General features: G+C 38.5%; 1 protein-coding gene across 1 annotated transcript in view; it reads right to left on the reverse strand.

The window, feature by feature from the left end:
- Positions 1 to 3,245, reverse strand: part of LOC106922581 (cadherin, EGF LAG seven-pass G-type receptor 3) — a 36,029-nt gene extending 32,784 nt beyond the window's left edge. The window contains exon 1 of the mRNA XM_088007504.1: positions 2,767 to 3,245. Within this exon, the coding sequence (XP_087863630.1) occupies positions 2,767 to 3,051 (285 nt within the window). The 5' untranslated portion in view covers positions 3,052 to 3,245. The remainder of the gene's footprint in view (positions 1 to 2,766) is intronic.
- Positions 3,246 to 12,089: the final 8,844 nt, after the last annotated feature.

Consider the following 12,089-nt stretch of genomic DNA (forward strand, 5'->3'; position numbering starts at 1 on the left):
TTTCATCCCAATTTGTCAGATCCCTCTGTTAGCTGCGTCGCTGTAGATATTCACCGCCACCGGGATCAGGCCTCTGCACACATCATGTTCTCTCTTCCAGCTTTTCAGTTGTTATCTGAACTTTACAATTAAACCAGAACTGGCCGGCCTCCATCTAGCTCAGACTTCAGCCAGCTTTGCAAAAGCGGGAGCAGAGTTTGATGGAAACTTTAATGGCTCTTTTAATGGATATTCCTATGAGTCATAAAAAGCAGTGATGGAAAAATTAAAACTCTTCCCTTGTGAAGCCGAATCAATAAAATAAAGCATGTTCCATTACAAACCAAGACCTTCAGCCAGAACCCCAATCACTGCTCAGTACTTTCTGTAAGCAGCATTGTACATGATGTGTGACTCTCTGCTCCATGCATGGATGCATGGATGCATGGATGGATGGATGGATGGATGGATGGATGGATGGATGGATGGATGGATGGATGGATGGATGGATGGATGGATGGATGGATGGATTTCAGAGTCTGGCTCATCAACTCCATGTATTTCCATGTATTGTTCCATGTTCCATGTATTTCTAATGTTTTCTAAAAGTTTATCAATTAAAACCATTTAATCCTGTCAAAATAAATCTCGTGATTAATTTGATTACTCTAAAACTGCTTGGTGCATGATCCATACTCTACTGGATCCTCAGCTGCATCTATACCTGCTCCTGTGTTGGTGAGGATGAGTGTTTACAGTTCTTCATCGTCACTGTGTTTGTATGAAATGACGCGCCACGTGTCATTGAGAAATTTTCACCGCCACTTGGATTTTTATCCTGATGTTGGCCATTTATGTTGAATGTTTCGGGTTTTTTTGTCCTTGAAAAACCTGTTTATTTCCTCAAAATGTCTCTCTATCCTGAGACACTTTTGATCGTGTCCTCTGTCCTGTTTTCAGCAAATCTGTCATCACTTCCTGTCTTTCATGTGCAAATATTTTCAGTTTCTACGGACAGATTTGCTCTCCCTGGAGAGCCTTTACTCTTTGATGTTGGGTTTGAAGCTGAATCTCCACTTATGCACTTTAAATTGCCAAATGATTTGTTTTTGATATACACTTTTAAATGGTAAACGTGATTTGTTCTTTTTTTATTCTTTTCTAAAAACAAAAGTATTAGATTAAGATGGATGGCATTAGCGCCTCTCCATAAAATTCCTTCAGTACATATTAGAAATATTATACCGGGAATTCAACGATATGAGGAGACCTTTAAGTATGGTAGTCTGTCACCAAACTGTGTAAGAACAATTAATTTCCAAAAACCGCCCATTTTTTCCCCCATCAGATCTGGTAAATTAAATAAAAACTCAACTTGAATTCTTAAAATCAAAGTTCTTCTTTCATACCCATGCAGCCATACATAATTCACAACGCATCAGATTTCACACGTTCACATGTTCAGATCTGAGTTGTTGTGTTTTGTTTTTTTCGGTTCTGTGTGCACAGAATTGCTCAGGGCTGTGTAGACGTGTAGATAACTGATGCCCAGTGTTGTGTGCAGGTATGTGGATTTCATGCATGGTGACATATGGTGGTGATATTTGTGTACTCTTGCGTGAAGCCATATGGCTGCTGTGTGATTAGCATCTGGCTCGTGTTACTGTCAGTTCATATCAGATATTCCTTGGTAAGTCAAGAGAAATCTGAACTATTTGAGGTAGGTGCTTTAACAAACATACGTTCATCTCGACAAATGAGTATCATCTCCATTAAAGCGTGTCAGCACATGAAAGCATTAAGAGCTCTACGACTTCCTGGTAGAGAGCTGTGCTAACTTTGGACGTGATGAACGAGAAACTTGGACGACGTGCATCTCCAATCCACCTCCAGATTCTTGACCCTTAACTTCCAAATGAAATGTACGCTTCACCTTCTCCTGAAAACAGTACTTTTGTTTCCCTTGACATTGATTCCAACGTTGCCTCTGGTTCAGGAGAGATCTAATACAAGAAACACCACAGGAACGTGGCTTTATTTACAATCTTCTCAAGACTACAGGTGTCCCTGTGGTGCCGTACTTTCCTTCTGTCCATTCAACCTTCGTTTCCTCCTTGTGGATAATGGCAATAGCTGTCTGTTGGGCAGCTGTTAAATCAACCGTTTTCCTTGCAGTTCTGTATTGAAAATATTTTTTTATTGGGGTAATGTAAAATTCAGAATTTTTGCAAGCCATAATCATCATAATGAACAGAAATAAACAAATAAATGTGCAATTCTTCGTGTAGCAGGTTTATGAGGTTCACATTTTGAACTGAATTACTGGTACTGAAATCTCTTAACTTTTTGGGTCTTTTTTGTTTTATTGAGGTGGAGCTTCACATTTGTATTGTTTTGATTGGTAAAGTTTCTGCTTATTAGGTTCTATTTATTTTGAAAGTCAAAGACATTTCACTAATACCTAAAGAAAGAAAGCCAACCTTTACAAAAGGGCTTAACTGTCTCCTTTAAATGTATTTTTGGGAATCTAAAACTAACTACGAAATTGATAAAGAATATATGGTTAGTAATAAACTTTTATCAACCTTTTCCTTTTTGTGATAAGCTTTATTTTGTTGTAAATGTTTTTTTTTTAAATCATGCTCAAGTAAGACACTAAGTATTGTTCAAGATAAAAAATATAAATTTGTTGTTCAGTAAATAAGGACACGGGACTAAGTGAAGCAGCTACTAGCCTGTTAGCTATGCATGAACATCTCTGTGTCGTGTGTCTTAATGTAAACAAACCTCCATCTGCGTCAGCGACGTCAGCCTGGGCCTGTTCAAATACAGCTGCTCCTCCAGCGTCTCGGAGGGGAAGAAATGGCCGCCCGGCAACGCGGCAGAGAAGCTGACGTTCAGGATGCGTCCCGGTGTCGCGTCCAAGTCCGGCTGGATGTTGAAGATGAAAACGTCCTCGACGGGCACAGAGAGAACCGCGGACACACCCTCCAGGAAGCTTCCGAGCAGCGGGGAGAGGAAGTGCTCCTGGGACATGTTCTGCAGGCGGACGGTGACGCTGCTTCCCAGCATGTCCTCTGTGATGATGAGGACACGCAGGACACACTGGGCTGAGATGCTGTGGACGCCGTCTGAAAAGTGAAGAAAGAGCCAAGAGGGGAAGATTGTTGGTGTGAATCCAAATCTGTTTTTTTTTTGTTTTTTTTGTTCACAGGCATATTTTAAAACATGCAGCAAAATGCTGTTTAATAAGGATAATAAAACAAAATAAAATGTATCACTTAAATATATATATATATATATATATATATATATATATATATATATATATATATATATATATATATATATATATATATATATTAGAGGTGTGCCGATCGATGGTCACCGATCATAATCGGGCCGATTTTCGTGAAAAAGTGCATGATCGGTGATCGGCGATCATTGTCTCTTTTACCGATACCGATCACCTGCTTCTCATTTCGCAGCCTGCTTGTGCAGCTGGTCTCCTCTTTCCTTCACTCTGCGCAAACGCGCAACAACAAATCCTAAGCGATGTGGAACTATAACGCACTGAGTGAATGGGGAAGTTTGCGTGTTGCGGCGGAAAATTGAAGCACTCAAAAATGCATCAACACAACGAAGCTAATACGACATAAAAACAGTGCCATACTTGACGGAGTTTGTCTACATCGAGGCTCACTGCAGTAAAAAAGACATACGGAGGATCAGACAGCAGGTAAAGCAGCGCACAGCTACAAACACTCACCCGGATTAGCATGACGGTCAGAAAGCTAAACAAATAACCCGCAAAATTATTTAAGTCTTCGAGCTGCGATGTCAGATGCTGGTTCTGCTCTCGATGTTGAACCGCTGCTACGCTACAGGTAGTAATATCTGACAGACGGAGCTTCGCTTCTGCTCCACCTGGTAGTGACTCTCACACCGAACCTCTGCATAAAGCTGCAGCATCTAACTTAAAAAATAAATTTTACATAGTATTAAAACTTTCGCTGTCCTAACATGAGACAGATAATCTCTGAAAAATAATCGATCTCCTCCCTGATCTGCATAATTACTCTGCTCAGTCAGAAACAGCCAATCAGAGCTAGCAGTAATCAGCTAGCCGCCATGCTATCAGGAAGTTTTCATTCAGTAACTCTGGATTGTTTATTGTAATGGATCCTGTTTTTGCCTTTGAATGTTCAGTTTTATACTTGAACTTCTTGGCAATGTTGAGAGGTTTTATTTTGGCTCTTTGTATTATTTAGCCTCTTCAGAGCCTTCATATGTTATCAGTCTGTTAAAGATAGTATTATCAATAGCAGTACAATTTGCACAATGCCTGTTTTGTTTAGTTTTCTTCTTGGAAAAAGTTATTAAAAACAAGTGTTTGTCTAAATTAAGGTGAATTCATGGTTCCTTTTTCCACATAATGTAACCGGTAGTGTTTATGATAAAAAATAAATAAATAATAATTATGTGATCGGTATCGGTGATCGGTATCGGTGTATCGGCCCTCATGGGTGATCGGTATCGGCAGGAAAAAACCTGATCGGCACATCCCTAATATATATATATATATATATATATATATATATATATATATATATATATATATATATATATATATATATATATATATATATATACAAGTAAACATCAATAAAAAAAACTAAAAGGTTCACATAAAATAAGATTTAAAATACGTGCACAGAGATACACAATACTACTGGAATTAAATACCAATGAACATGTTTTTGTCCAGTCTTTCTAACGTACAGACAGTCTTTATTTTTAATCAACTCGTTACTCAGATTGGTGAAACAGTTGCCTTTGTTATTGTTTGGTTTTGCAAAAAAAATAAATAAAAAAGACATTAAACAGTTAAAGTGGCAAAAAACTGGTTTTGAATGTAGAGTAAATATATTTGGGCAACATCTAAAGTGACGAATACCACATGAAATAATAGCTGCAGCTAAATTACATTTATCAATGTGGTATAAAACCCTCCTGTGTGTTTCGTGTGACCTAATCCAGGAGAAAAGAAAAACAGAGAGAAATGAAAGAGAAACAGACAGAGACGAAATACGCAGTGACTGTAATACAATAAAACAATTGCTCGCTGCGTACTTCACTTGTGTATGATCATAAATTACAGATACATACATTCATGGTAAGAGAGGCTGCCTGCAAATTAAATATTCGGGTAATGGCTGCTGTTTATAAAGAACTATATCAGCCGCAAATCCCTCAATAAACCCATTTTAATTAAACTGTCAAGATAAATCAAATGTGATTTACTTTTTACATCTATTTTCACCAGAGCAAGTTTATATTTAATCTTCTTGAATCCGTTTATTCAAGTAAGAATAACTTTGAGAAAACTTGCATTTATGGGTCATATATTATTAAAATAGTAAGAAATCAAAAACAGTGACTGCATTTGGCAGCTCTGTATATTATGAAAGCAGATTTTGGTCAAGAAAAGGCCCTTGGAGAAAAATATCCTTCTGAACAATCCCATTTGTCATGTGATGAAACATTTCTATCCTGTGGGTTTTACTTCTAGGGTTACAATAAAATCATCCACGAAGCACACAGGGTGGAAACTTCCAACCTTTGGCATCGTGCAATGTCTACAGCAGTCAGAATCCAAATGTTTCTGATTTTTAATGACAGCTTCAGATATCACTGCTGGTAAATCTTAATCTCAAATTTCAGCTGTGGTGAATAGGAATCCACTGAGCATTTAAGAAAATGGACAATTACAGAACCATCAATGTAAATTCATCAATTTCACTTCACAGCATAAATATACTGTATTAAATATTGTTGCGAGTGTTGGAAATACTTTTAAAGCACTCCGCGAAAGTTTTAATAAGTCATAAAGATGCGCAAAACAATTATTTCTCATTACTTCCAACACCAGTCGTGCTCCTTTAGTTAGAAACGGTTCATTATTGACCTAAAGCTATTTCATCCACAACCTGTGTTTCATCATCAATACTGGCAGGCTGCAGCTCTATGTGTCTGTAAAGCAATCCACTGGGACAAAGGGGCCGCACCAACTGGAGGAGGCAATTTCTAACAGTGCGGTGGTGACTTGGTGTTAAAGTCAAACAAATAAAAGACAGTAAATCTTGAATGAATGAGGAAGGCAGCAATATGAGGAAAAAGGCCCCGAAGCAGGAAAACATACTACTGTGATGAAGGAAAGAGAGGAACATGGCAGAAATTGATGGAGGGTGAGGGGCAGAGAAGAGAGGGACACAGAGGATCAGGAGGACAGAGAGGCAGCGGAGGATGAAGGACAGCAAAGGAGGTTTATTAAAAAACCCAGAAGAGGGAAAAGCACGCAACGGTGAAGGAGCGGAGAAAAAAAGAGTGCTTTTAAAAAAATAATAAAAGACATATTTATCAAAATATGAAGAATAAAAAACCAAATACTTGTTTGAATTTTTTTGTGTTTTGTCAATTACTGTGGAATGAAACTGTGCAAACAAAGGCGGGAAAGGAGAAATAAAAAAAAACAAAAAAACAACACGAAGGCGGACACACAAATCAAACCAGTGGTCAGAATCACTGAAACAGGAGGAAGAAATGGAGGGAGGATGGGAGAAATAACACAGGAGTACAAAAGTGGGGGGTTGGGTTCAGTGGCAGCTGGTTTGATTACTGGATTACAAGGAGCCTCACTGCCTGCTGACCCCCAACACACACACACACACACACATTCAAAACCAAATGGCCTTCGTAATACATTTACAGCAGGAGGAAAAACAACTCTACAATATAGACACGAACACGTAACAGACATGTTTATTCTGCTCATGTTAAATGGTCCAACTTATTTATTACTAGGCTGAATCCAAAAGCAAACAAAATCCAGTAATTGATTTTGATCCTTCTCTGTCATTAAAATGATCTCTTAGGATCCGTGACAAAAGCTGGGATAATCTGCTGGAGCAGCACACGATCACATCATTAAATACACTGTTAAATGCACAGTTCAGCCTGAAAGTGGTTATTAAACTCTGGTTTTACATCATATAATTGAGTTCCTATGAGAGGAGGCGCATCACTTTTATTCAGGTAGAGCCATTTTAAAACTGGAGCTAACAAGCAATGACTGGCTCATCTGTAAAGCAGCTGAATGCAGGCTTGTTGCTAAGCAGATCTCTTGATTAAATGTCATGTTGGTAGACTCCCAATGTTACGTTATAAGAGGCAAAACTGTATGATATTCTTTGTAGCAAGCGCTCAAAAAATGACCAGATTTAGTTTATTCTATATTTTTGCTTCAGTTTATGACTCAAATTGAAAGTTTTGTATTAGCTTTTTTTTTTTTTTGTTAAATGTGGTATTTTCAGTGAAGCTTTTCCCAAAAAAACAAAAAATGATTCTTCCCACAGACACTCCAGGGCCTTGATGGGTTTTTTTTTACTTTGCCAAGCTGTTTTATGCACAGTAAGCATGGTAGCCTCCTGCGATCCATGTGCTTGTTTTCAGACAAATAAAAAAGCAATCCCACTGCCAGACAAAGAGGAAATGTTCATCTGAGTCACAGCCTCACAGGAATCCTCTTTCAGAGGCTCGCTGCAGATACGTTCAAGCTCCAAATTTTGACAAATTAACAAATCACACAAACGGATCAAAACGTAAAACGCCCTTTAAAGGTACCGGCATCAGGTCCCCTGGTGGTTTCCAGGGCAGCATTGTGATGCAGTTGGTATCACCGTTCCCAAGCAGCAACGCAGTCCAATCCCAACGTGGTTTCTTTCTACAAAGAGCTTGTGTATTCTCCTATTTTCTCATGTCAGTTGATCTCTTCAAATTGCTCTTATGTGTGTAAGTGTGTGTCTGCACAGTTGGTTGCTCTGTGTTGCTGATGGACTGTTGATTTGTCCAGGTTGTACCCTGCCTCCGGCCCAATGACGGCTGCAGATAGGGACCAGCTCCCCCCCCGCCTCACAGCCCCGCGCCTCCGCCAGGATAAACGGGTTCAGACGACGGATGACTGGATGGTGGCTTCTAAATTCAGGGAGGTTTTATCAGACTTCAGAGCATTTTGTGCCCTCGAGCTGCAACTCTAGCCTCCGACTGTAAACCAGATATACATCTGTTTCACGCCAAAACTCAGTGGAGTCTCATCCTTGGATTTTATTTGATTTTTGTTTATTGGATTGATTTTAGTTTTGCTAACCTTTTTTCAGCCAGCCAAAACCATTACTGTCTGAAGTCAGGTCTTTGCTTTACCTCCATGTCTCACCTAATCATGATTATTAATTAATTAGTGATTACCAGAGCCAGCATGTAGATTGGCATGAGATGTTATAGTTAGGTGCTCTCCGCTCGACCACAGATATCGAGCAAAACAGACATTGTCAGACATTTCCAACTGCTGTAAACATGCAAATTGAGTTTTCCCCGTGAGGAAAACTGATTTTTTTTGTTTTGTGGTGCACAAGTGAGGACAGGATCTCAGGAGACAATTCATAACGTTGACCTAGAGGCCTATTTTGCAACGTCTATTACCATTTTAATGTTTCTCCCCCCCCGACCCGACATCCGTCTCACTTTGTCCTGACTCTATGTCTAATAAATGCTAAACGCATATGAGCTGTAAGAAGTTAAAACCAGAGAGCAAAGACCAAACAGGCTGAGGGAGAATATTGCTTGACCCTGCTACGGTTTTTGTGTTTTTTTTTTCGGTTTTGGTGTTGTTAGTGTAGACGTGATCGCCACCTGCTGGCAGGGCATACGTACCACATTTGACTGCAATCCCGAAGACAGCATAAACACAGACTTTATTCACTGAGGAAAAAAAATATCAGCTCAAAAAAGACGAAGAAGTGTCGGCAGAATCTTTCTATTCCATTCTTTAGTTACCTACGATCAAATCTTATCAAATATACAAGAATCTGTTTGAAAAATCATGTCGTGTGATCACATTTTGTTTGAGCTTTTAGACATTTGTTCGGTTCTGTTGCTGTCTTTCTGCCTGCTTTCAAGTCTTTTTCACAGCTTTCTTTTTAGTTGCAGTAAAGCTAATCTGAGCAGCTGACATTAGCACAGGAACTTTCACACAAACCAGTTTGGAGGTCTGAGAATGAGGAGTAAAACCACCACAGGGCTGTTACAAGGTTCTGTGCTATGAGATCTTATGATATTCATTGCCAGAAGGGAGTTTGTCTCGCAGAGCGCTAAAAGGTTTTCCTCAGTATTTGAAGTTGTGTTTTAGGCTTCACAACTTGTGTCTAAGGTCCTTTTCAGTCCCTAATCTATGTGTTCTTTACTTTTATGATATCATGAAAGTTCCCAGCATAGATGGGGGTTAAAGAGGACCACCAATTATCAAGCATCTGTTTAAACATGTAATGATCGTGAGCTGTAAAGGTAAAGGTAGTAAATACTTAGTTACCTAAATAGTCCACATATCTATTATCTTATTGATATTAATTTTTGCATCCAAACACAACCAGTAGATAAAAATCTTTAAAGTTCAGTTTTGCTTCTTGCACCTTCATGGCATTTCTGGGTAGAAATGAAATGGCATTCATTTCTACCCAGTAACATGAATTTTAACTTATATGTATTGTTGTGAAATTGTATTTATGAATAAAGCATGACTTGTGTTTAAGGAACATGGAGCAACACCGACTTCAATTTGCTTTCTTCATACATTTGTTTTGCTTGGGGCTTTGACTAGGCACCACATGATGTGAATGTTTTACTGCTGCATGTTAAAAGCTCTTGTAATATTCTCCTGTGTGAAAGGGCTTCAACTGAACAGTTCATAATGTGGCTGTTTTTCTATTCAGGATTGTTGCAGGAGAATAGATGGGGAACGTCAAAAAGACGTTTGCTTTGACGATGCAGATCAGCTCAGGTTTAGTAAGGCTGAGTGTACAAATGCTGATCAGCAGAAGACTTTAGAACAACTTTTGCTTTATTTAAAGCACTGAATACATTTGGACATTCTGCATGAGGACTCCGACACAGCTCAGCTGGACATGTGAGAAATTAAGAAGAAAGAAAATTATGTGATAAGATTCGCCTTTTCAGTTCAGTCGTCCTGCTTGCATACTCTGAAAACACATATGGTCTATCATGTTGCTGCGACTTGAATGTTGTGAATTATAGCATCATGTTTTCTATTATCATCATTTTTACAACACTATATATATATATATATATATATATATATATATATATATATATATATATATATATATATATATATATATATATATATATATATATATATTAGAGGTGTGCCGATCGATCGGTCACCGATCATAATCGGGCCGATTTTCGTGAAAAAGTGCATGATCGGTGATCGGCGATCATTGGCTCTTGTTGCCGATACCGATCATCTCATTTCGCAGCCTGCCTGTGCAGCTGGTCTCCTCTTTCCTTCACACTGCGCAAACGCGCAGCAACAAATCCTAAGCGATGTGTAACTATAACACATTGAGTGAATGAGGAAGTTTGCGTGTTGCGGCGGAAAACTGAAGCAGTCAACATGCATCAACACAACGAAGCTAATACGACATAAAAATAGTGCCATACTTGACGGAGATTGGCTACATCGAGGCTCACTGCAGTAAAAAAGACATACGGAGGATCAGATATCAGGTAAAGCAGCGCACAGCTACAAACACTCACCCGGATTAGCATGACGGTCAGAAAGCTAAACAAATAACCCGCAAAAGTATTTAAGTCATCGAGCTGCGATGTAAGACGCTGGTTCTGCTCTCCTGTTGAACCGCTGCTACGCTACAGGTAGTAATATTTCACAGACGGAGCTTCGCTTCTGCTCCACCTGGTAGTGACTCTCACACCGAACCTCTGCATAAAGCTGCAGCATCTAACTTAAAAAAATACATTTTACATACATATTAAAACGTCGCTGTCCTAACATGAGACAGATAATCTCTGAAAAAATAATCGATCTCCTCCCTGATCTGCATAATTACTCCGCTCAGTCAGAAACAGCCACTCAGAGCTAGCAGTAATCAGCTAGCCGCCATGCTATCAGGAAGTTTTCATTCAGTAACTCTGGATTGTTTATTGTAATGGAACCTGTTTTTGCCTTTGAATGTTAAGTTTTATACTTGAATTTTTTTGGCAATGTTGAGAGGTTTTATTTTGGCTATTTGCATTATTTAGCCTCTTCAGAGCCTTCATATGTTATCAGTCTGTTAAAGATAGTATACTGCTCAAAAAAATAAAGGGAACATTTCACTTTAATTTTGTGTGTGGCTTCAAATCCAGGTTAATAAATTTGATTTCTATTGATGATTTTTGTGTGATTTTGTTGTCAGCACATTCAACTTTGTACAGAACAAAGTATTCAATGAGAATATTTCATTCATTCAGATCTAGGATGTGTTATTTGAGTGTTCCCTTTATTTTTTTGAGCAGTGTATTATCAATAGCAGTACAATTTGCACAATGCCTGTTTTGTTTAGTTTTCTTCTTGAAAAAAGTTATTAAAAACAGGTTTTTGTCTAAATTAAGGTGAATTCATGGTTCCTTTTTCCACATAATGTAACCTGTAGTGTTTATGATAAAAATAATAATAATAATAATGTGATCGGTATCGGTGATCAGTATCGGTGATCGGGAGGAAAAAACCTGATCGGCACATCTCTAAGTCATATTCTTCTGCTATTTCCAGAAATGATCCATGCCATTCCAGACTTTACAATACTGTTGCACATTTTCCTTCACAATTTAAAGAAGGTCTAGTCAGTATTTTGTAGCCGCACATATATCCAACCTCTGAGTTGGGGATAAATTTAATCTATAGGGTCAAAACTGAAACTGACTAAACAGAGATAAAAGCAAATATGCCTTTTTCATCAGCCAATAACATGTCTCTGTAAGTGGCCAACTCTTCCTTTACTATTCGCCCATACTCTGTTAGATCGACCTCAGAGTAACATAAAGACTGTATGAAATGTGCATTGCTTTAGGTGAGGAGAGGTAATCCTCCCCTGAAGCCAGAAAGTCATAACTAATGCATCCGACAGCCTCCAATACCTATTCACTTCAGTGTGCATAAAAACAATGAAACATTAATAACCCCCCAAAATTGAAAA

Source organism: Poecilia mexicana, unplaced genomic scaffold (genome assembly GCF_051168715.1).
Source record: "Poecilia mexicana isolate PSO_F unplaced genomic scaffold, ASM5116871v1 scaffold_7, whole genome shotgun sequence".
Classification (NCBI taxonomy): Eukaryota; Metazoa; Chordata; class Actinopteri; order Cyprinodontiformes; family Poeciliidae; genus Poecilia; species Poecilia mexicana.